Genomic DNA, 23,496 nt, shown 5'->3' on the forward strand with positions numbered 1-23,496 from the left:
CGCCCGCGCTTCACTGTTCGGTTGGTCGCCCTGAGCGCAAGAGCAAATCGTGAGCCAAAGCATCCAAGGTATATCAGCCAATAAATCATTTCCCCTCATTTAACTGGGATGTGATTGGGATCCTCCTGCGGGTCAGCGATCATGTGGTTGCCAAAGTCTCTCTTCCGCGAGTGAGCGCTTGCCAACAAACCAACTCGATTCATGACATACGCGCCATGCATATACTACATGTGAGTATATCTCATATGTATGTCTATTGAGAGACCTTCGATGTGAACGGTCCGAGCCGCATGGTACGGGTGGTTAAGGAGTTATAGACAAGAGATATAGAAACCCCAAGGCTTATATTTGATCTGCCTGGTCTTCCTCGACTTCTAATTTCCTGTTCAGATATGAAACAGTCATGGCTTCCAACTGGCTTCTCCACCCTGAGAGCAACCGATGGGTTCGGTCCATCTACAACCATTCTGGTGGGCATCACTGGCTACATGTCGCATGATTTCAGTAACTGACTAAAAGAAAAGGGGAGTTTCTTTATGAATGGGACTACCCAGGTGGCGCGTTAGCTCCTGCGACAGCAGGTCAAGGTTCAAGGTTAGTTTTTCATTCTTCATGTGTGAGAAATCCACAGAAGTAATGCGTTTAATAGAAGCGTTGCGCCGCGCCAGAGAAGCACCTCCGGGTCCTCGTTCCCCAAACCCGAAGATGCATACGAACATCACGTCCCATTTGTCCCAGGGCTAGACCGCCATGCAAGTCACCTAGATCATGCACAGCGGCAGGACCCGCTCGAGTACGGCCAAACATATACCAATGATCGAATTGATTTCAATCACCGATCTCCGCCCACTGGATACTGTCAGCTCACCAATCATCGTATGGATGATGGCATATACCCTGGTGCGGGAACAGCAACAAGTGACAAGGCGAGCAGTCCGCCTGAATGGAGCCCAGGAATGCAGTACGAGATAGCCAGAGAAACAACCGGTCGCAGAACAGGATGTGCAAGCATTTCCGACCGTAGCGAAGCAACCATCTCGTCGGGAAGTGATGTGTCCATTGCGCCAGTCGACGTCGACGATTTGCAGGGATTGGGTCTTGGGGATCATCCGGCCTCACATATGGTGCTGCCGTATGGGGCCAGCAGTCACAGTCAGCCCAATGAACCCATTCTGGGAGATGTCCAACGAAAGTACGACAGGGAGGTGGTGAGTGACGACTTTTCCCTTCCTCTTTGACTGTTAGGCTGATCTTGACATGTAGCGAAAGTCATCGGAACCAGCATACGTGATCCCCGGGAGTAATGGCGAACGTGAGATGCTGGATCCTCGTAAGCAACGGCCTGGGCACGCTTCATGCATACCTGGAACAATAAACTGACGACAATTCACATGAACCAGGCTACAAGAGGCAGAGCGATCCTCGGAGGTTTTTCCGAGTCGGCAGGGTTTGTTCACCTGACAAATACCCGTCATTTATGATCTCCCTGCTGATAATTGATCGCAATCATATAGGTCTTTTCGATGCTATGGCACGAGAATGCAGGCTGGCATGGAACTGTACGCAGCGAGAAAGTTTCTCCTTCATCAAGCCCTTTCACCAGGGGCAAGTATCAAGAGCCCATATACAGCAGCATCCGACGCATGGTAGTCGTCAAGGAACAGAGAGGCTGTTGCTGGTGTGTGTACGTGTGACCATTCGCATCCAAAGTCGATTTCGTCGTCATATACTAATCCACCATTCCAGACCCATCACTACTTATAGTGGGCAAGGCGTGGCCAAAGCCGGGATTGACCGTAGCAAACATGCCGTCATTCATATGCGAGGTGATAGACCTCGAACTGTGCGGTCCGAGCCCCGGATGGCCAAAGAGCCCCTGGAGGTTGATCCTGCCAGGCCTGATCAGAAGCTGGATTGCATGTCCCGAGTGAACTTTGGCAAAGTCTATACCGTCGAGCACAATGTCAAGGTCCTCCCCGTGGGCAAGATCACAGAAGCCTCTAGGGCGAGATTCCTGGAATACGCTCAGGGTGAGTTTACCGGATAGGGATGAAGCGTGAGTGAGGCACCTTGGAATTGATTCACATGCGAGATGCTTCGGTGTGGGTTTGCATGACCAGTGGGGGATGTGCGTCGACAATCCAATGTCCCGACCTAATTCCGGTTTTGTTGTTATTATTATTGTTTTTGTACTTTTTTTTGTTTTATTGGGCAAGGCGATATGTGAGGGTATGTAATATGTGCGGGTATTTGATGCAATGAATAGTAATTGTTATTATGAACGCTTATTCTTCGGGTTTTGACCTATCAGGCCCGAGATCTTCAGGGTACAGATCAAGGTGATCTATCTTGAGTCCTAATCCCAGTTTCCACAAAGGATGGGTGATCTATAAGATGGTCCACGGATGGGAAAAGAAAACCCCCGTACTTGTCCTATTATATAGTGTACTGTATGCCTTCCTATGTGTACTGCTGCTCGGCAAGTTTCTTGATGTTCAGAGATACGCTGTAGTAGACCTAGATCTCTATAAACCACCAATATCGAGATATATTTTCGGCTGGGGCTAGATTGCTAAGAATGGATTTTCCGTCAATATCCACTAGGGGTATTGTAGAGCAGATATAGACAGGACTATCATGGGCAGTTAGACTAGCGAAATCTCCAAACTCACAGTCTCTCGATCATTTGTAGTCGTAGGTGATACATTCCAAGGTTGTTTTATGAAGTTTTTGCCTGAGGCATTAAAGATTATGTCAACATAAAATCTTCCAATTCACCGCCCGCAATAATCTCACCGCCCGACAAGATTTCCCAAAAAAGTTTCAACTTCCGCAGATTCGATCAAGCAAATGCCTAACACAGTCACGATGAAACGCAAGTTGGACGCAAACGATGTCCCATCCCCCGGAGCTGCTGGGGCTGAGGACCAAGAACTGGACTTTGAAGCCCTCAATCTCGATCCCCGATTGCGCCAGGCTCTGATCAAGGAAAAGTTCACCAAACCCACTCTTGTACAGTCAAAGGCGATTCCGCTCGCTCTGGAAGGAAAGGATATTCTTGGTGAGACGATCTTCTTGAATGGACGAACCAAAAGACAGTGCTGACAGAAATAGCCCGTGCGAAAACTGGCTCTGGCAAAACCGCCGCCTATGTGCTCCCAATCCTGCAAGCCATCCTCCAGCAGAAGACTGTTCGTTCCCTATTTTCGACTGTATACTTTGTATAGGAACTATGCTAACTGTGCGCAAACAGGCCGACCCCTCCTCAAAAGCCACAACCGCTCTTATCCTTGTCCCCACTCGCGAGCTTGCAGAACAGGTCCAGAAAGTGATTACGTCTTTTGCCAGTTTCTGCGGAAAGGATATTCGGTCAGTCAACTTAACACAGAAGGTGTCAGATGAAGTTCAGCGCTCAATGCTGGCCGATTTCCCGGATATCGTTGTGTCAACGCCTACCCGAGTTTACAGCAACGTGAACAACTCTGCTTTGTCGCTTGATAAAGTCACCCATTTGGTTATTGATGAGGCTGATCTAGTCTTGTCATACGGATACGATGAGGAAATCAACGCTCTCTCCAAGGCTATCCCGCGAGGAGCACAGACATTCTTGATGAGTGCTACTCTCACTTCAGAGGTGGACACATTGAAGGACTTGTACTGCCGGAACCCTGTGATTCTTAAGCTAGAGGAGAAGGAAGAGAAGGGTGCTGGTGTCAGCCAGTTTGTTGTCCGGTAAGACGATATGCTACAACCACTACTTCAGTAGTTGCTAACTCAACTCCCACAGATGCGCGGAAGACGAGAAATTCCTTCTCACATACGTCATCTTCAAACTGCAGCTGATTAAGGGCAAGGTCATCATTTTCGTAGCAGATGTGGACCGATGCTACCGTGTGAAGCTCTTCCTCGAACAGTTCGGTCTCAAGAGCTGTGTCCTCAACTCAGAACTTCCCATCAATTCGCGGATCCACGTTGTGGAGGAATTTAATAAGGGCGTCTACGATATCATTGTCGCAGCCGACGAGCAAGAGGTAATGGGAGTGACCAAATCGAAGAAGTCGCGCGAAGACAAGGAGGCAGAGGCAGAAGAAGAAGAAGCAAAGGAAGAGATGGGAAGCAGCGAGGATGAAGAGGCAGTTGATGAAAGCGGAAAGGGAAAGAAGCCAGAAACCAAGAAGCGCCGCAAGATGACCAGCAAAGAGAAGGACTACAGCATTGCTCGCGGAATCGATTTCCAAAATGTCGCCTGCGTCCTCAACTTCGACCTCCCTACCAGCTCCAAATCTTACACCCACCGCATCGGACGTACCGGCCGCGCTGGCAAGGCAGGAATGGCCCTCTCATTCGTTATCCCCACCGACCAGCACGGCAAGCACAAGCCCACCTCAATCCCCAGCACAAAGCATGACGAGACCATGCTCGCCAAGATCATCAAGAAGCAAACCAAGCTCGGCCACGAAGTCAAGCCCTACCACTTCGAGATGTCGCAAGTCGATGCCTTCCGGTACCGTATGACAGATGCCCTACGCTCCGTGACCAGACTCGCAGTGCAAGAAGCACGAGGACGTGAGATCCGCCAGGAACTGATCAAGAGCGAGAAGCTCAAGCGCCATTTCGAGGAAAACCCCGAAGAATTGCGGCAGTTGCGCCACGACGGCGAATTGCGCGCTGCGCGTGTCCAAGCGCATCTCAAACATGTGCCTGATTACCTGATGCCTGCTAAGGGACGCAAGGGTCTCTCGAAGGAGAATGTTGGGTTCGTTGGGTTCTCAAAGTCGAAGCAGAATCGCATCCGCAAGGCAAGAGATCGTAACCGGGCTCGTGGCAAGTCTGGTGGGAAGGTTGATCCCCTGAAGACATTTAATCGTTCCAAAAAATAGTTGCATAGTTTAAAATCTGCGGGCGTTTTGTCCGGATACCATTGTATAGTCAGGCATGAATAAAATAGTTTCAATATGCGTTTCTGCTTACACGCATAGGATATTTTCTTTTTCGGTTTAGTGATGTACATTGTACATAGATAATTGCACACGTAGCAGAGTCATAGATAAACCGATAATTCCTGTCCATCCTGTGATCTGATGATCTCAGGTTCAACGTCTTCCAGCCCTAACCCGAGCTCGATTTCGAGCCATTTCCTCCCCTTCCTTATCTGGCGAATGTGCCTCATCACGTCACGCGCATTTTGAAGGTGATATGCATGGATAGAATCCGACGGACCTGTTTCCTGGGCCGCCACTTCATGGGACGGCACATGAGACGAGTCGTCAGACTTCGACAGATCTCGAAAACCAGGGCCGATCCCAAGCCATTCGACATCTCTCCAAGATCCGTTCCATTCTGGGCCGACAGAATCAGGGCTCTGTGGAAAGCCATCTGGGTCTTTCCCAACCCATTTCAAGGCTGGTAGCCATTCGCCGCATCCTTCGAGGTCCAACCATTTCAGGCAGTAGGTCGAGCGGGAGAGCTGACGAAGGATACTCGCGACTTCGGCCCAGTTGTTATCAACGGCATCTGGTGTCAAAAAGCGGTCCTCCTGGCCGCGAATGCGAGTAGTGGCAGTGCGTGGATTCCGACACGGTATAGGCCAATGGGCAAGCGAGAGATGAGTGAGGGTTGGCAAATGTGCTAGGAGGTTGAGAAGACCGGTCCAGCTTGCAGCACTAGGTTTCGGGTGTGCTAGGGATAAGGCGCGGAGTTCGGGGAAGCGTAGGGCCTGGGTAATGGCCTTGGGCATGGACGGAGCTGGAAGATGATCAAGCATAGCTTCCCCTCCGCCGTTGTCGACAGCTTCATCCCATGAAGCTGGGACAGCCTCCTCTATTTCGTTGTCTGAGACACCCACGGCTGGAGGTGGAGAGAGGATAACCTCGTTTGTGAGCTGCTTCAAAGTTATCCAGTTTCCCAGAGCATTCCCCAGATCTAATCTAACGATCTTGAAATCCCCGTCGACAACTCTCGACTCGTTGAAACCCGGGATCTCCTTGCCAATTTGATCCTGATCCTGCGGGGTCAAGAAGAGCGGTTTCAGCCCTTTCATGTACCCTCTCAGAGGCGTGCCTCTTGCGTAGACAGCAACATAACTCAGCAGCAGTTCCTTGATATGATTTGGAAGATGGGACAGAAAAGGACCGTCATATTCAACGTGCCAGCACCAGTTCAAAGCCATGGATTTCAGCAATAGATGTACCAAACTCCTTTGGTCCGGAAACAATGGCCCTTGAAGGCGGGCTAGCCGGTGGATTTCCTCTTCTGGCGCCCCCCGGGATCCGGGCACGCAATCCCTGGTCTCCAGCCCGATTTGTATTTTGGGAGAGCCAACTCGCAGGCGGCGGAGGCCCGACGGTTGGTCGAGATGGACGAACCCCGAATATCGTGCGACGGGGACCGGGGCGAGGTCGCGGTGGCGCAGTTTCGGGGAGCTCAAGTACATCTCGAAGGGATGGATGAACAGAGCGCTGGGCCACAAACGAGCGCTGAGTACGTTGAGAGCTTGGGGGATCATCCGAGGAAGCATTAGGAATCTGTGTACGGCGGAGGTGGCTAATTAAGTCGTTGACTGACGTCGTTGATGCGGAGCTCTGTAACCCCGACCCGCCATCCTGCCGAGACCCAGATGATGCAAGGCTGTGATGTGCTAAGCTGGCCGGCTTCGTGTGAAACCTCTGGTGCTTTTTGGGCATCTGCGGTCGAGCTGCAGTGTTGACGAAGTGAAGTCTATCGGTCCGGGAAGCTCTCCCGCCTTGGTTGCTTATTTGCTTATCGCCCCCACATTTGATCTTATTGCCTGACGGAGTATAGCGCAGGAGGCTGACATTTAGGGCTCAGAGGGGGAAATAAGAAATAAGATGACTTGGCCGAAGTGGAGCAATGACCACTTCACTGTAGTTCGTGACTCACTGTTACTCTTAATGAAATCTATACAATGTTATACACTCTATGCACACGGGCTTAGATATCCCTAACCCAGGAATCATCCTTCATATGACCCTCACGCTGGGGACCCTCCTCCAGCCAGGTCTCCACCAGGCCCTCCTTCGGGTCCTCATCGGGCAATCCACGCGATCGGCGAACGTCCAATACAAGGTTCCTGATCTTCAAGGTGACCTCTTTGCGCAGGTCGACAGCTTCTTTATCAGTCAACAGCTCATCGCTTAGCACACCCAGAGGCAGATCTCGCGATTCGGGGTATCTCTTTTCGACTTTCGCTTTCAACTTCTGCCACCGAGATCTCATGTCCCCAAATACAGCATCCGAGTCCACCTTGGAGCCAAAGGTAACGCTAACACGTTTGCCAGGCCGAGGAAGGAATCGTGGGAATTCCCGACTCTCATGCATGACATCGTCGAAGCCTTCAATCCACATCGGAACCACATCCGGACACTCCTTGGGCTCTAGAATGAGCCGTGCGATTCCCCACTTGAAATAGCGCATGGTCTTTCGTGGTGCCTGGTGAATCTTGCCTTCGGGGAAGATATGGACCCACGAATTCGAGTTGCAGGAGTATGCGGTAGGTGCCAGGTGTGAGTCCTTGCCATCAGTTGTGTAGGCGACTGAGAGGTCCGAGAAAGGATCGACACAGATATTGTGCCAACTCCAGCGCTGACGTTCAGGTATAGCGCGGTGGTGGTCAACGGGGAAAGGACCCTTCGATAATAAGCGAATAGCTTCGGTGATAGCGGGTTGGGCTAGGCCACCGAATGTAGAATGGGCCGAACGGTGAGTGGGTAGGACCTGTCCCATAGTGAAGAAGAGTGACAGTGGCCTGCGATTATCTCCAGTCAGTAAGACAAATCCATGGAAAGAAGAATTCGCACAGGCTTGTAAATACCTCGTCTGATAACAAATATCGTAGCTTCCAAAGGACCACCGTTTATTCCAAAATCGCGCAGGCAAAATCCCCCATACTAATGGGTCATCCATTCTGGTATTCCGGCGCAATGTCAGCCATCTTCACATTTGGAGTATGGATTGCCTCGATCCGAGACTGTTGGAGGCACATACACGCTGATGTGATTGGATACTATTCTCAAATAAATCAATTAGCAACTGCACCGGTCTAATAGACTTTGCTGTGTCCCGGCATACCTGTAATCAATCCTCTTGTCCGTTGCGAAACGTCATGTCGAGAGTCCAACAGCTCTGTAAATGCTTCTTTCCCGTGACATTCTGCATGACAAAAAACAGAAAGAAAACCACGACATAGACCCGCCACTCCCCACATTGTTGTGTTGGACAAAGCCCTCCAAGGAAGGGACGGGGCCTCTGCCGTTGCGCTCGAGTCCATTATGGATGGTGTAAAACTGCTATACACAATCCATGAACAAGAAAAGCTTTGCACAAGCTAATAGAGCTTGGAAAGGAGTATATTCTCCGAAGAGCAGATGTAATTGATTCGAGTGTAGTTTAAAAAAAATGTCGCGTCCCTGGAAATCGACAGACCCTCGGGAATCACATGATTTTGGTTGGGGTATCCATTCACAGTAAATCACCAGAGGCCAGCAATACGGTTTTTTTTTTTTTTTTTAAATAATAAGACTATTTGTAGTTTAGACTGAGCAATAACTAAGTTCATCATCTAAATCACTCTCCTCATAACAATCAATTGCACCAACTAGGAAATCGGCCATTCCATCAGTCACTTTTGTATACATCCAGCGCACGGACCAATTACACTCCCGACTCCGAGCACGATTTTCTCCCCGGCTACACCCTGACACCAACAACCAACCATGTTCAAATCAACCCAAGCACTGTTTGGCGGTCTTCTCTGGTGCGTCTTCGGCCCTTCGACCAAAGTCCCAACTACTAGAACCCAAGCTAACATTCCTTCCCGAATAATAGGAAGACCCCGTGGCGTCTCTCCTCCCCTCAGAAGGCACGACAGCGCAAGCGCCTGCGCTCCGTGGATCGGGTCGTCGACACTGTCAGCGCCGCACTTGAGCGCAATGGTCAGACCTCCAAGGCTGTGAGCCGGTGGTTTGCGGAGATGCCCCGTGAGGAGGAAATGCTGCCGAAGGACAAGTACACTCTCTTCGATAAGAAGGAGAAGAGCTACCGGAAGAGCATTCACAGTATGTTTTTGTCCCACCTCTACTTCCAATGCTCACACCAATTGGCATTCTACTGTTGGATCGGCTCAGCTAACCATTTTCTGTGCCTTCAGAGCTGCCCAAGTGGACTCGTGTCAGCCAACGTGTCAACCCTCCCGGTTTCTAAACGGATTTTTCTCCCCCGCACATGTACTATACATCCGAACTCGACTCTGGCGGGGAAATTGTCGGAGCGAAAAATAACATATGGACAACCGGAGTTTTGGCTTTTTGGAATTTGCAGCGCGGCCACTCTGCAGAGGATGGTGGCTTACAATGTTCCATGATTACCCCAGCGCTTAGATCAGGATTTCAATTCAAATGCATTTTGGCAAGGATATTTATTTGTGTTCAGTTCCGGGGTTCCCGGGGTATACTAACGATATAGACGCAACGACAGACATGGTAGTGAGTGTATGGCACCAGAAGTGATGGATATCTTGAGTGTGTTCCAAATGAGTGTGAAGCGCGAAACTTGGTTGGGTTACAGGTAGGGCAGGACAAAATCAACAGAAGGAACTGATGTGAAAAGTGATTGGTTCAAGAAAAATCACGAGACAAGGAAGTTTGGAGCTCTTGTTTTCCCAAGATCATGGCTTGGGGTCAATTTCTCGGACGCAGTACGACAGCACTGGTTGACTTGAGCTGCGACTTCCTTGACCTTGTTCCGATTGACTCGGCCTTCGTGGATGGCTTTGCGGACTCGATATCCCCGGGGAACTTGCTGCCAATCATCAAGCTTCTCTTGCCAACCTGCTCCTCCTTCATACCAAGCGTTCCTCTGCGCAGTGGACATCTCAAACCCTTGAGGTGGTTTCGGCAAAACCCAGCAGCCTGGGTCGATATGACCATCTGGCGGTTCCTCGCCCGATTCATCGTACAGTGTAATAGTGCGAATGGCGTCTCGTACGCCAGATACCTTCCGCTGCTTGTTCACTGCGGCACGCCAGGAGTCGATCCGAGGAGTCTGCGCGCGTTTCCGTTTGGACGTAGGGTACTTTGGTCTGGGGCTGAAAACCGGCCGAGGATAAGGAACGTTGAATCGCGGGTCTCCCCGCATCCGACGTGCATCTGTGGGGATTCTGGATACGGGATCGTAGACATACCATGTTTCTCTATTCAGCCAGTGGTTGGCTAGCAAAGCAAAATGGTATGGTCTTTTCCCAGGAGTGAATTCATTGAAGAGCCACAACAGTTTCCGATCCAGCCTCTCCATCATCCTGACCTCCCAATCACTCAACTCATCGACGGCACTTCCTGTTTTGAGCTGGATTTGATCCCCAGAGTATCGATCGATGTCTATTTCCGGACTTTTTCCTTGACGGCGGGAGAGGGCATGATGTTTTGGGTCACACATAGATCGCCATTCATTGGACAATGCTCGTCTTCCTTTCGAATTAGTCCCCTTTCCTCGGAAATGACTTCTTGCTGGGGCTGAATTCCATTGGATGGTTTTTGTATATGTCTGCCGTTCATTCGAGAACAAAACTTGATCTCCGATGAGGAGTCTGGAAGTGAATGATGTTCTATCTTCTGATATACGCAGGCGCCCTTCGATGCTATTTCGCTGCCTCTTAAGGTGACCGCGAAGAGAAGAACTGTGATCCGAGGCATAGCTGACCAACAATTCGGTCCTTGGCGTCCCGGGAGGGCCAGATGAATCGCCTATGTTGTCAAAGACCGGCTCTTTTGGCCCCATCTGCATACGTGCTGACCATCTGCGGTATCTGCGGGGATCACGAAATTGATGAAGTGGTTTAGGCTCCTTTGCGTGCGTTGGGCCAATTGGCTCCACTAGCTCATATTCGAAATCCTTACGCTGCACGACAGATTGGATTTGACATGAGATATCTTGGGATCCCTCACCACGCGGCCATGGAATCGATCCCCGGATCTGGTAGGATTGGTTCTGTCGAGATGGTAATGATTGGACTTGGAACGGCATCGATGCGCGGGTAGCTGGTCTTGCTGCATTATTGCAAGAATTGAACCAGGGCTGGTGATCAGAACTGTCATCTTTGGACTGCAGTGGGTCCCTGAGAATTTCCTCTAGAATTGAACGAGTGATAACTGGTTGGTTATGGACTAACGTGGGTTGTGGTGGTGGAATTTCTCCCAACATGTCTTCTTGCCCTTGCGGCCGCTGCACAGAGCCCGGGGCTGGAATAGATCGGGGCATTGACACACTGTCCTTCAAAGCTCCATGACACTTGGGTCGCGAACAAGGATTCCAGATTTCATCGGCAGTGGGAAAGTCATCATAACTCTTGAGCCAGTCTGGTAGCCAAGGAAATCCTTTCGGTTCTTGACGCTGCTTTTGCGTTTTCACATCACCAGGATCCCACCAAATCCAACTATAGTCGTCTCGAGTCGATTTCCACGTCACTGACTTCCAAATTCGAACGAAGAAGTCATGAATTACCCTTTTATTTCTCTCATGTGTCGGCCGTTTGACCCAGCCGTACCATGTACGTGCGTATCGGGTGTTCGTCTTTTTGCCTGCTTTCAGCACCTTGTTTCGATTGAATCGTCTGATGAATCTCCCAAGCTTCCAAAACAAGACTGCGATTATGAATATTCCAACGGTTCCGATGAATAGTTCGAAGAATACCATCGGGTCGATTTCCTTATGGACTTTGACCGGTATGTTTGGAGGTCGTGCTGGGAGACGTGGGATACCGGGAACCAAAGAGTGGCTCTGTCGAGTGACCAGTGGCGCCATTGGGTGGAAGCCTGGGTATACTTTTCCAGGAATCAGTAAGGATATAGAGCACAAAATGTCGTCAAGACTGTCTTCTCGCAATGGGCAAATGGGAGAGGTTGAAGAGATGAGGAAGTAGCAAGTTAGAACTTTCCTACATACGTACCATCTTATTGGGATGTTACCTCTATATATTCATCACAGCGATTTTCGTTCATAATGTTCATTCCTCTAAACAGAATGTAATAGCAAATACTACAAGGCAGTCATGAATTGTTCTATGCTTCTTAGAATTCCATGTCCACCTATACCGAGCTTATTCGCCCAAGTCACGACCCATCCAGAACGAGCAAGAGCGAGGACATTTACTGTTAACCTGTCAGAGTCAGGCTCTTGGGGAGTTCTAGCCAAGTCGAACGCGCAAATTAAACCGCAATCCTATTTATTACCCTCCCCCCAGATAATTGCTGCCGTTTAATGCATTCTCGGGCAGCGGGTCACTCTCGTATTCTCAAATCCTCAAATTCTCGGTGGCTAAGATCAAAGCATTCGAAGAAAACTCTTGTCCGTACGAGCAAAGGGTAAGGGTATTTAGTGTTGCCATAGGATACAATATAGCGGTTACTCTCTAAAGACTCCCCCGATTAGTTGTGGGAAAGGTTGCTGTTTGAATGCCAATGTTCCATAAGTCAGGGATCCTAGTCTATGCGGCTTATCTTTTCTTGTCGGTCAGCATTAAGTTCGGTCCTGCTGATGATTCCGGATATAGATGGTAATACCTATTGGTTGTCTGGGCGCATAGTAGTTTGACTCACATTTACGCATACCTAGGTGGTTCCTGAAGTCCTACACGGAGTAGACGCGCACTTCTTTACCGTCCCGTCCGACTCCAATACAGCTTTAGGCAGATACATATAATGTCCCGTTGAGTGGCAAAATATCTTTGCATTGACGCTACACAGCTCCTAATTCTAATATCAAAATGACCTATCACACGCGCTTTGACCTTGCATTAGATCTTGAAAATCCGCAAAAGTATGTAGATCTCAGATGAACCTATGAAATGGTCGGCAGTTCGAGTGAGGAAGTCTCGGGTCACGAATACCTGCCCGATTAGGAAAGAACCTGATCCACAGCCACATGAATTCCGCCACTCCTTGCAGCTCTAGCCACAATCCAGCCACACTCGAGCCACTCCACTTACGGCTGACATGGTGGCGGTGCGAACTATTGACTTTTGAAATGAAGGTCCATATTTTGCTTTTTGTTGGGCTTCAGGTTTTGCATATTCCGCATATTCGTTGGATATTGTAACTTACAGTGCTGATACATTTCCTTTTAGACTAATTGATGATTAGCTTTCTATTCTGGTCAGTGTCTCCGAGAGCAGCTCACTTTCCAGCACTTGGGATCAGACTTTATTCTGCTCCGTACATGCGCCTGTGGTCTCGGACCGTCAAAACCGAAGAATCTCGCATTTTCCGGCATGCTTTTATCTTGCCGCTGCGGCGGAGCCTTGACCAGTTTACATTATTGAGATCGTCCGGACGATCACCCATCACTTGAACGATTGAAGGATATGATAGGGTCACATGAGGGAATAATACAGCGTGTAATACCACTAGACCACAAAAAAACAAGGGGGGGAGAAGGAAAGCAAGGCCAAGGTTTTTATTTAGCGCCTAGAGGGGCCATATGGCAGTCTGATACCATACAGAGATGGCCAAAGCTTATTGTGGAGTTTATCTCAGATCCCGAACCAGTTCCGTGCATTTCCACATGGTCTTTATCAAATCCCGAGTCCCGGCGCCAGTGAGGCTGATCATCATTTCGTGCAAGAATCCATGAATATCCAATGCTAATTTGTCCAGTCACAATATCGCGCCGATTCAACGCCTCTTCTCTATCCCCGTTAGGCAACAAAATTGTAAGGTGAAAATTCTGATAGAGGTTGGAAAAGAGCGAGGAATGGTCATAGCACAAAATAGGGTTTCCGTCTTCAAAGCTGGATAGTATGTCCGCGTCTCCGAGTGGCGAAAACAATGCCCACTTGACTCCACGAACGCCACAGTTCACCGTTGGGGTGTGGCTTGAATTTGCTGATTGAAAGGGGCTAGACAAAGCTAGCAATTGCGGTCTGATGTTATCCTTTGATCCGGCTCGGGGAACATGTGCCCCAAGTCTAGGTGGGGATAGGCATCTCCATAACAAAGTGACTACATTTATATGTATGATGGCCAAGATGAGATACTTGCATACTAGTGGCGCGCCACATCCAACAAGAAGGGCCCAGCCATGACACTTGCGACTCACCAGATGCCAGCAGCCGAATGACAAGACGCCGACGCTGCGATACTGGATCAGAGGATGTTGGCATTACCCCTCTGCTTGATCCGTGCACAGAACTATTGAAAGGATAGGCCCCGAGGCACCACCACATCACCTTGAGGTTGTGCCTCAATTCGCAACTCAGTCCTCGTATATGAACGTCTATCATGCATGCCAAGACGTTTCTGTGTCAGATCTGTCAGGTTTCCACACGCGGAAATGGCCAAACCAGAAGCTCTACGTTGTACGGAGTACAGATCTCATGGTGGAACCCGTTGTCGTGAGGGAAACCCGGGGTCGGTCTTGACACTAGCTTCAGATCTCCTGCAGTGCATCTTCGATCTCATAGATCTCATACTTGCTCCACACCTAATATTCACTAGCCACATGATATTTCAATAGGACGCGTACCCGTCGATCAGCCAGAAAAGGAAAAAAGTACTATGCAGAGTCCACATTCGCCCCACTGTTCGAATCCGTTGCCGGAACGTGCTGCAAGGATCCTGCAGTATGCCGAGCGGACCCTTTATTGAGCTCACAAATGTTGTTTCTGCGGGCATAGTGGTTCCCTTGACCGTCCCAGGTACCTGGTCGCCGACCATCGCCCAGGCTAATCGTGTACTTTTGGATGGTGGCGACATTTCCGTGGTCCCATCAGGACTTACCCAACAATTGAGGTTATGGGTCCCAAGTATGCCGGTAATTGATTCTCGGCGAGTGCCATGAGGTATATGAAGCCCTGGGTACGGCCACATCTATACTTGGTCTGCTTCTCGTATTCATCCGTCTCACCAATCATTCTCCCTATTCTCCTTACCTTTTCTCCCATCCAAATCTTATTGAATTATACTTCACGGCTACAGTTCCACGGTCTCTCCACTCCTATTACCCTCGATTGGTTTGAAGCATATCTTCGATCTCCAAACTCTTTTCTTATCAAGTGGTCCAGCACAACTCTGTTCCAAAGCACCTTACCATCCACCAAAAGCGAAAATGGCCGGCCGTGAATTCACACTGTCCTTCGAGATTACTCCCCCAACAGCTGCCCAGCCCGGTTCCCCCTTCACAGTTCCAGTAGTCATTGCTGTGAACCCAATTGGGACACCTGCGCAAAATGTGCAGCATCTTGTTGTGAACGCCTCCCTCCGCGACGAAGCCGGCACAGGAGCTGCCATAGGCCTTAGCGGGAATCTCACGGCCAGCGTGCGGAGCCGCACCGACAACGCAATGAGCGGATATGCCAAACTCAGCCCGCTCACTATCTCGCAGCCAGGCAAATTCCGGCTGCGAGTGATGCTTAGCGCAGCTTCGTACAATGGTGTTGTAACGAAGGAGTATGTTGATTCGACGATCATCCATGTGCACGCCGGTGCGGCTGCCCAACGGCCAAGTGGGTCAATTCCCTTTCTTGCTTTCCGTCGTGCTTTATTTTTTTCGATTTCTCATCTTCTTTCCCGCTCCTTTTTGACCAGCCCCTCTTTGCGCCATGACATCCCCCCCCTCTGCTCGTCCCTTTTGGACTCTTGCTGATACTCCAAAACTCTAGCTCCCACTCAGGTGACACGACTGCAGCTACTCACGACGGAGAACTTGGACATTTCCGCTGCGGATATCGCGGCATGGCAGCGTGCATGATTCAAGGACATATATCGAGTAGCATTCTTTAATTTCTTTTTTTTTTTTTTTTTTCTATTTCTTTTTTACTTCCCATGGTTCGGGCAATCTCCGGCGTTATGAATGTTGAACCAGTACCAGAAGGGGGTTTCTCATTTGCCCCGCCAAGGGGGGTTAATAGGTTTCTTTTAAATGAATGCATTTTAAGATCTATCAAGCAGTCTCGAGTGCGGTCCATTATTGTCCCACTTTCTCCCAGTTAATTTCTCCATATATACTCACTATTGCATCGTTTCTAGGCCTATTCCTGGTCACGGAAGAATTTTCCTGTTATCTATTAGCGCATACACTAAAAGCCGAACCATATGTTAATCTCTTAATCTCTGCAGAGTTTTTAATTAGCCTAATCAGGACCCTCGGGCTTTGGCAGGACCCGGCTCTTCACACTTCCCGCGGACTTCCTGGGTCACGCTAATCAGAGTGTTCTCTTGCCGAGTGGGTTCATTACTCCAATTATCATACGTCCCCTTCTAACAATGACTAGCATGAGAGAAGCATACGGCATACTGCAACGCATCAACTTCAAAATAGGACTTGAGCACTCTCTAAGCATTTTCTTTCTGTGAAGAACAAGTGACCCCGCTAAGTGGAATCAAATAAACAGAATGGGGCCTGGCGGCCCAACTGTCTAGCTTAATGTAACTATCCATAGGCAATGGAGATTAATGAGCGGGGCAAATCCGCCTACGCAATATGTACATGCGTATTTACTGACAGGCATTGGGTTCCTGAAGTAAAGAGACCAATTATGAAGAGAACAAAAGAAGCCACGAATATGCAACAGACCTAGTCAGATTATTTATCCAGCCCGCATAATAGGGCATTCATACATACTCTGTCTATACCCACTAGGCAAATACTTCCTAACCTATTGAGGCAGGACCCTTCTACATATTAGTGTCGAATGATATCATTTTTTGTGTGTATATTTCCCCTGCGCCTATTGCTGAAAACGGTGTCCAAGTGGGGTAGATAAGGATTGTCTTTATTGCTGCGTGGTTTCGAATAGATAAATATCTGATTTAACATGGTCTGATCAGCTCCAGCGCGCACTGGGGTGCGAAAGCCGATCTTTGTACTCCGGACCCGAGTTCCCGTTTAGGACTTTACCAGTATCGAGCACACAGTTTTATTGTGCAGGTTGCTCTTTAGACGGAAGTACTGAGTACTTAGCTCACCTAAGTACATGCATAACCAAAACGGATAAAGTCGGGTTCGGTCGATCTTATACGTCATCTATCGGATGGTTCGAGATGAATTCGGCAAAAATAAATACCAAAATTATCTGTATTCCCCACACTTTGAGAATATGTATATTGTATGTGAAGTACGACGCTTGGCTCTGGGCGGGCCGTTGCTGTCATGGGACGATCTGCCGTCCTCTTGACCACATCAGGTTAGGAGGTCATTCCTTTATGCAAGACATTGTAAGACATTCTATTTCGAAATGAGAAATCATTTTAAAACCATCTAAAAAGACTAGCTCAGGAGACCGCCAAAAAGAAGACCACTAAAAAGACCTATGGAAAGACCATTGGAGAAGATCATTAAGAAGACTACGGCCGCATAAGCCGAGATTTGTGAAGAAAGCTGCTTCATACGGCACTTACATAAGAGTAATCTTTTTTCCTTTCTCTGTGGTACCTTATCAATCTGCTGGCAACATCTGGACTCCTGAGTATCTAGTTCCTGGCATGTTCACTTCGATGCTCTTAGGTCATTCTCACTCGCAGATGAGTCTATGGTCACCCGGAAAAGCCTGTGAGTAATGTACGGCTTTACACGTGCAAGTTACCTGGATGGGACTACCTGCGGGCTTTATAAGGCTCTATTTTGCTGGGCACATATATATCCCTGTTTATTTAATCCAATTTATCTTCATCTCACTTCAAAATATAAATCATGAATACAGGATAAAAATCGCTATCCGTCCTCACCCTACCTAATTATTCCATCTTCTTTTTCTTTCCCAATATGCCACATATCCGTCACCACAGGAGACACCACACATGGCCAGAGTGCCGCTCAGAGCTGCTTATGCGTGAACCTCGCGACCTGGAAATACATGTATCCAAGGCAGGTGGTCCTGCGGCAACCTATATCCCACTGTCTTTTCAACGAGCTATGGCGGCTCCGCTTAGCACAGGAGAGTTGCTTTGTGATGACATGGGATTGCCCGAACTTTCCCGTCAACCAAAGCGAATGCCTCGAGTCTGGTTCCGATCATCCACCAAGGGAAGAAATGATCAGGTCTCCCTGTCGGGATCGTCGAGGCAGACGAAACTGGCTTACCGAAGTGTTCTACGTCGGTTGACACGTCGGCCGCCCTTGAACAAAACTCGCTCCTTGGTTGTCGTTCCCTCAAATATGAGATCCGGTGATCCATACACAATTTCTGGTTTGGTAGCACCCTGGGATTTGGCTAAGCAAGCTATTTTCTCGGACTCAGACAGGGTGAGGTCGTCTCTGGCTAGAGCTGACGCAGCAAGATCTATGGCCGAAAGACAGCATCGGAGGTGTCATTCTGAACAACCACGCGCATGGAGAAAACCGAGCGCTACATTGTGGACACTTCAGGAACGCGAAGAATGATTGGCACTGGTGGTATTTGCTATACTATTTTTTCTGGCTTTGCATTGTAATTTTAGTTGAACATGTCGTTCTAGTTATAGGGTTGAATTCTGAGAAGATCTGAGGTAGTAATTCTAAAAGCTCGACGTGAAATTTTATAAGCAGAATAGAGCTTTCCGCTCATAACCAGGAAATTGTTAGTATATCCTGGTTCTGGATGCACTGCCTAAGAGCATATCTTCAATGTTATAGGATGTTCATCTATAGATACAAGAATCTCAGAATACTCGGCTGCTTATGCGGCCGTGGTCTTCTTAGTGATCTTCTCCAACAGTCTTTTCATATGCCTTTCTAGTGGTCTTTTTTGGCAGTCACCTCAGGTAGACTTTTTAGATGTCTGGGTATATAGATATTTTCTCCGCCTTCTCAGTCTGTTAGGTAGGCAGCAGAAGAGGGCAGTAGGAGGCTTTATTTTGTGACGGAGACTTTTCTATGCATAACCTTTGACTTCCAAGGCTGCCCAGATAACCTTAGCTCGACGACCTCGGAAATAAAAAAACATAAACAAGCAAATTGATTCCAATCGGTCCTTGCCTATGTCTGTATGTACATCTAGTTTTTGTTGTAGTTGGTGCCTCAGGCATCAAACTCTCAGTTTGTCTCCTTTCCCAATACAACTCTCTCTCCTGCCTTTGGTCTCACATAGATAGTAGCCCCAACAGTTTCGACTGTAGAGCTTACGAAATGAAGCTCCTACCGAAATTGATCAAGTTGGCTGCTATCTTTTTTTGGTGTCACTTTGGTCAATGCGGAATTTTGCGAGAACACACATTTCGCGAGACTGTTGGGGAGAGTATAGTTCCTCGACCGATTACCCGAGTGTCACTCCGGAAACTGGTGTTAGTAGAGAGGCAGGTTTACTGCAGTCCTACCTGGGTACTTCTTCAACTTACACTACGCCAAGTAGTACTAGCTCTCCGTGCAAAATGTGACCCTTGCACCAGATGGCTATGAGTGACAGATGCTAGTTTCTAATGGCAGCTACTCTGGTCCTCCACTTGGCGAACTGGGGCGATATATTAGAACCTACAAATAACGGGTATGAAGTTCTCCAAAAGCAACTGAAGGCTGAAACTCTAACCTTAATTTTAGTACTGCGGTTCACTGGCATAGCATTAGACAACAAGGGTCTAATCAATACGACGGAATTTTACCAAACCTAGGTTGCGCTCACTGAAGGAAAGCAGGAACGATATAAAAGGTATCATTCGCTATGAGGGTGCTAGTCAGGCTGACCCTACAACGGAGCAATGGTCATCAATCACGAATTCCTGTGGCGGCGAGCCCTACGCCAGTCTAGTTCCTTATGTGAGGAAGGGCGTGGGCAACGCGGACAGCCAGAAGAATTTGAATATTGGGTGGTTCTATGAGACTGACCTCGTCTTCCACTGGGAAATCAGCACCAAAGCATTGGAAATTGATTAGCGGCGACCGACAGACCTTCTCATATACCGTAATCAGTCGGTCTTCCCGTCTGATTACAATATACACGAAATCGCTGCAGATAAGACTGTAGGTTTGAACAAAATACTACCTGTCAATGCTTTGGGACTGATGGAATGATATTAGTGGACATACTGGGTCATTCAAGATTTGGCCTTCGTCAATGCCTACCACCCGTTCCATCTCCATAGACACGACTTTTACATCCTAGCGCATGATCCTGGGCTTTACACCCCTGTGACCAAGCTAAATCGCAAGAATCCACCTCGACGGGATACGGCCAAACGGCTGGTTCTGGGTATCTCGTCATTGCATTCGAGAACGGCAATCCGGGGTACGTATCAAAATCTGTTCTCTTGTGAACTCACTAACACACTTCTGAATCCTGGCTCATGCATTGCCACATTGCCTGGCATACTAGCCAGCGTTTAGCACTGCAATTTGTAGACCACCAGTCGGAGATACCGGAGCTGGTGGCCTCTGTTTCGGCCGATTTTGAATCAACTTGTGCGAAGTGGGACACTTATTATAAGAGTTCTTTGCGTAAACAGGATGTCTCGGGGGCTTGAAAGTGAGCACGGTGGTATTAGGGCAAGCAAGTTGTTAATATATGGAGATCGTACATACAAGGTGGTATCTGTATCTCTTCGGTGAATATCGAGGGCGAAACGGAGCAAGAGGTTCGGTGGGAATCTGGGTTTCCTCTTCATCTCTATTGATTCTTCCAACCTCCATGGATCAACACTTCAATAAACAACTCAACAGTATGGGAGTTACCTGGTCGCAGATTTTCCCTCCCCCTCCTTCTCTGACCGAAGTCAATCTCCCCAGCCAGAATGGTAAAGTGTTCATCGTAACTGGAGGCTATTCAGGAGTTGGCTTCGAGATATGCAGAATTCTTTATCGAGTAGGGGGAACAGTCTATCTCGCCGGTCGGTCTGAAGAAAAGGCCTTGGATGCGATTGCGAAGATCAAAAGCTTGTGTACCCCGACATCCCCAAAGGGAAACATCATTTTCCTCCCTCTATCGCTAGATGACCTGACAACCATCAAGCCCGCAGTGAAGAGATTCACCACCGCTGAATCTCGTCTGGATGTTTTATTCAACAACGCTGGAGTTTCTAACCCTCCTCGGGCGACTTCGCCCCAGGGCCATGATCTGCAATTGGCAACTAATTGTCTCGGGCCGCATCTTTTTACTCAACTTCTTTTGCCTGTTCTACGGCGCACGGCTGTCGATACACCTGTCGCCAGTGTGCGGGTTATCTGGACAGCGTCGATTGTCGTTGATGCATTCGCGCTTGGGGCCGGGATACTCGCAGAACTATTTCAGAAAGACGCGAACAAGTCACGCAATTACCTCAACACCAAAGTTGGAAACTGGTTCTTGGCAGATGCTCTCGCAAGCCAGGTTTGCGAAGATGGGATATTAAGCTTGGTGCAGAACCCAGGGAATATCAAGACAAACATCATGCGCCATAGCCAACCTTTTGTTCCTTTTTTTCTTGGGCCGTTCCTTTATGCGCCTAGATTCGGGGCATATACTGCAATCTGGTCGGCTTTTGATGGTGATCTAAAAATCGATGATGGGGGAAGGTATATATTGCCCTGGGGGCGGATACATCCGTGTCCAAGAGATGATTTGTTGCGAGCGATGAAGGGGAAAGAAGAAGGAGGCACTGGAATTGCAGCGGAATTTACCCAATATTGCGACAGTCAGATTGCTGGATTTCTATAGTTGCATTACGCCTCTTTGAACTTGGCAGATCCTTTTGGAGATATAGTGAAAGAAGAGCATTCATTGTTGACCACCGCCAGCCCTAAGAGAATACCCAATCAGGGAAACGCGCAGATAGAAGACTTGGAAGTCTTCGAAGCGAACCATCATTGGGATACCTTTTGGTATTGTTGAGGCTACAGCAACTGACTAACTACTTGAGAATCAAATGAGGAAGAAGAATCTTCTGCACTCGAACTAGCAGAGGGAGGCCTTTTATAGAGGCCTGCAAAACAAACAGGACATCCATGTAAGATGGGATGCTCTCGACAGGATAGTATAGCAACCTACTATTGACTGGTCTAGATTATCTAGTGGAATTCCACGGCCCTGAGCACCTCAATCCTTCCATCCCAGTGATCGACGAGCAAATCCAAGTTGGCAGTGGAGGCTAGGAGACGGGGTTTGGACTGCATTAACTGCGAGATTTCACGGTTATACGACGTCCCTCTTGCCCTGGCGCATTCTGACATCGCTTCGATCAACTTCCTGAACTTGTAGCACACGACGGCCAACGAATAGATATATTCCATTGCAGGGTAAATGCCAGCACAAACGTCTATTGGACGCGGCGAAAAGGTCATCGAGGTGCAGTCATACCCTAGAACCCCTTTTATGTGAGCTTCATTCCGTGATCGTGATGCTGAGGAGGTACCTCAAATATTAGGCAGATGCCCACCATAATCCGACGTTTTTCAAGCATTTCAATGCGTTTCTGCTGTTGATAGTACTTTACAATCATTAGCACCGTTCTAGAAATTCGGTACTGGTGACCTACATCGTGTCGTAGGGCCGTAAAGCCGGCGCTTAAAGCCATAATGCCGACGCTTCAAAAGAGTAAGCTCACCCTAATGTCCCACATCGTGAAGTTGTAGGTAGGTAAGGGCAAGGAAAACGGCGAGGCACGAGTCAGCTTGAGTGGCTTTATGCGAGGGATGAAGTGAGAAGGATAGCAAGAAGATGATCGGCGTACAAAAAATAGCAAAGTCGAACTTCGACCTCCGAATTTTGATTTGGGCCAGCAGCACAAGTCGTAGTCGTAGCTAAGCCAGCTTCTCCGTCATTTTGACCGACTTTCAGACACACAAAATAGACGAAGATATATCTCGAATCTTAGGCAGATGGCGACCCAGATTCCTTGTGTTTTTCAAGCTCTCTGATGCGTTTATCTAGGCGCCACCACTTCGGAATCATTAGCGTCATTCTAGAAACATGGCATTGGGGACCTACACCCCATTGGAGTTGCAAAATGCAGATATGCAAAAGCATCATGACCACCGTAGCACGGTGAGACTATCCATTATGAAGTTGTAGATGGGTGAAAGAGGGGCAAATGGCGGGACTCGAATCAGTTTGGATATCTCTGTGATATAAATGAGGTGAGGGCGAGCGAGACAGCCTAATCCAGCTCAGGAACTAAACCAGTTTAGGAAGGCACCTTTCAGATTCCCTTTCAGCATCATCGACGTACAAATGCGGTCATTGCTACCTAGGTAGGTACCATTATTCTTAACATCTGAGCCCAACGACTTTCACATAGACAGACGGCCACAAAATGGATGTCCAACATGCAAGGCGAAGATTCACCAAACTTCCCTCCACCCTTTGTGAGCCTCATCTAGTGCCACATGAAACATCTCCGGCAGAGTGCGAGGGTCAAGGTGTAAGGACAAACTTACTCTACCGACTTAAGAATAGCCGCTCGAAACATTGCCATTACTTCTGCCAGTGTTACCAGAAGCTATACCCACCTCCAAAATGGCACTTTCGCCTTAACTGGCCGCTTTCTCGGGGCCCATGCTTTTACGCTAGTGAAGTCGATATCTGCCCTTGCTTCAGCATTAAATTTC

At 48.5% G+C, this 23,496-nt stretch overlaps 9 protein-coding genes across 9 annotated transcripts; 6 read left to right on the plus strand and 3 right to left on the minus strand.

Annotated features, from left to right (window-relative positions):
- Window positions 1-403: 403 nt before the first annotated feature.
- On the plus strand, window positions 404-2,047 carry N7489_007216 (uncharacterized protein; the record flags this gene model as incomplete). Its single annotated transcript, XM_056712966.1, has 7 exons — window positions 404-470; window positions 525-594; window positions 650-1,208; window positions 1,270-1,330; window positions 1,401-1,447; window positions 1,515-1,684; window positions 1,747-2,047. 7 exons carry the CDS (start codon window positions 404-406, stop codon window positions 2,045-2,047), a joined length of 1,275 nt encoding a protein of 424 aa, XP_056566681.1.
- An 803-nt stretch (window positions 2,048-2,850) lies between these two features.
- dbp9 (ATP-dependent DNA/RNA helicase) lies at window positions 2,851-4,880 on the plus strand (the record flags this gene model as incomplete). Its single annotated transcript, XM_056712967.1, has 4 exons — window positions 2,851-3,061; window positions 3,115-3,191; window positions 3,254-3,732; window positions 3,788-4,880. The coding sequence occupies 4 exons, from the start codon at window positions 2,851-2,853 to the stop codon at window positions 4,878-4,880; spliced, it is 1,860 nt and encodes a 619-aa protein (XP_056566682.1).
- A 161-nt stretch (window positions 4,881-5,041) lies between these two features.
- Window positions 5,042-6,683, minus strand: N7489_007218 (uncharacterized protein; the record flags this gene model as incomplete). Its single annotated transcript, XM_056712968.1, is given in 2 exon segments — window positions 5,042-6,458; window positions 6,472-6,683. The coding sequence occupies 2 exon segments, from the start codon at window positions 6,681-6,683 to the stop codon at window positions 5,042-5,044; spliced, it is 1,629 nt and encodes a 542-aa protein (XP_056566683.1).
- A 268-nt stretch (window positions 6,684-6,951) lies between these two features.
- Window positions 6,952-8,287, minus strand: N7489_007219 (tafazzin; the record flags this gene model as incomplete). Its single annotated transcript, XM_056712969.1, has 3 exons — window positions 6,952-7,765; window positions 8,005-8,023; window positions 8,089-8,287. The coding sequence occupies 3 exons, from the start codon at window positions 8,285-8,287 to the stop codon at window positions 6,952-6,954; spliced, it is 1,032 nt and encodes a 343-aa protein (XP_056566684.1).
- Window positions 8,288-8,732: 445 nt separating this feature from the next.
- Window positions 8,733-9,219, plus strand: N7489_007220 (mitochondrial 54S ribosomal protein mL60; the record flags this gene model as incomplete). The annotated part of the gene is made up of 3 exons (XM_056712970.1): window positions 8,733-8,773; window positions 8,845-9,074; window positions 9,167-9,219. 3 exons carry the CDS (start codon window positions 8,733-8,735, stop codon window positions 9,217-9,219), a joined length of 324 nt encoding a protein of 107 aa, XP_056566685.1.
- Window positions 9,220-9,642: 423 nt separating this feature from the next.
- Window positions 9,643-11,814, minus strand: N7489_007221 (uncharacterized protein; the record flags this gene model as incomplete). The annotated part of the gene is made up of 1 exon (XM_056712971.1): window positions 9,643-11,814. One exon carries the CDS (start codon window positions 11,812-11,814, stop codon window positions 9,643-9,645), a length of 2,172 nt encoding a protein of 723 aa, XP_056566686.1.
- A 3,300-nt stretch (window positions 11,815-15,114) lies between these two features.
- N7489_007222 (uncharacterized protein) lies at window positions 15,115-15,756 on the plus strand (the record flags this gene model as incomplete). The annotated part of the gene is made up of 2 exons (XM_056712972.1): window positions 15,115-15,511; window positions 15,668-15,756. 2 exons carry the CDS (start codon window positions 15,115-15,117, stop codon window positions 15,754-15,756), a joined length of 486 nt encoding a protein of 161 aa, XP_056566687.1.
- A 3,644-nt stretch (window positions 15,757-19,400) lies between these two features.
- Window positions 19,401-20,438, plus strand: N7489_007223 (uncharacterized protein; the record flags this gene model as incomplete). The annotated part of the gene is made up of 5 exons (XM_056712973.1): window positions 19,401-19,525; window positions 19,590-19,806; window positions 19,852-19,938; window positions 19,996-20,203; window positions 20,302-20,438. The coding sequence occupies 5 exons, from the start codon at window positions 19,401-19,403 to the stop codon at window positions 20,436-20,438; spliced, it is 774 nt and encodes a 257-aa protein (XP_056566688.1).
- Window positions 20,439-20,635: 197 nt separating this feature from the next.
- Window positions 20,636-21,607, plus strand: N7489_007224 (Short-chain dehydrogenase/reductase SDR; the record flags this gene model as incomplete). The annotated part of the gene is made up of 1 exon (XM_056712974.1): window positions 20,636-21,607. One exon carries the CDS (start codon window positions 20,636-20,638, stop codon window positions 21,605-21,607), a length of 972 nt encoding a protein of 323 aa, XP_056566689.1.
- Window positions 21,608-23,496: the final 1,889 nt, after the last annotated feature.

Source organism: Penicillium chrysogenum (genome assembly GCF_028827035.1).
Source record: "Penicillium chrysogenum strain IBT 35668 chromosome Unknown utg000004l_segment0_segment0, whole genome shotgun sequence".
Lineage (NCBI taxonomy): Eukaryota > Fungi > Ascomycota > Eurotiomycetes > Eurotiales > Aspergillaceae > Penicillium > Penicillium chrysogenum.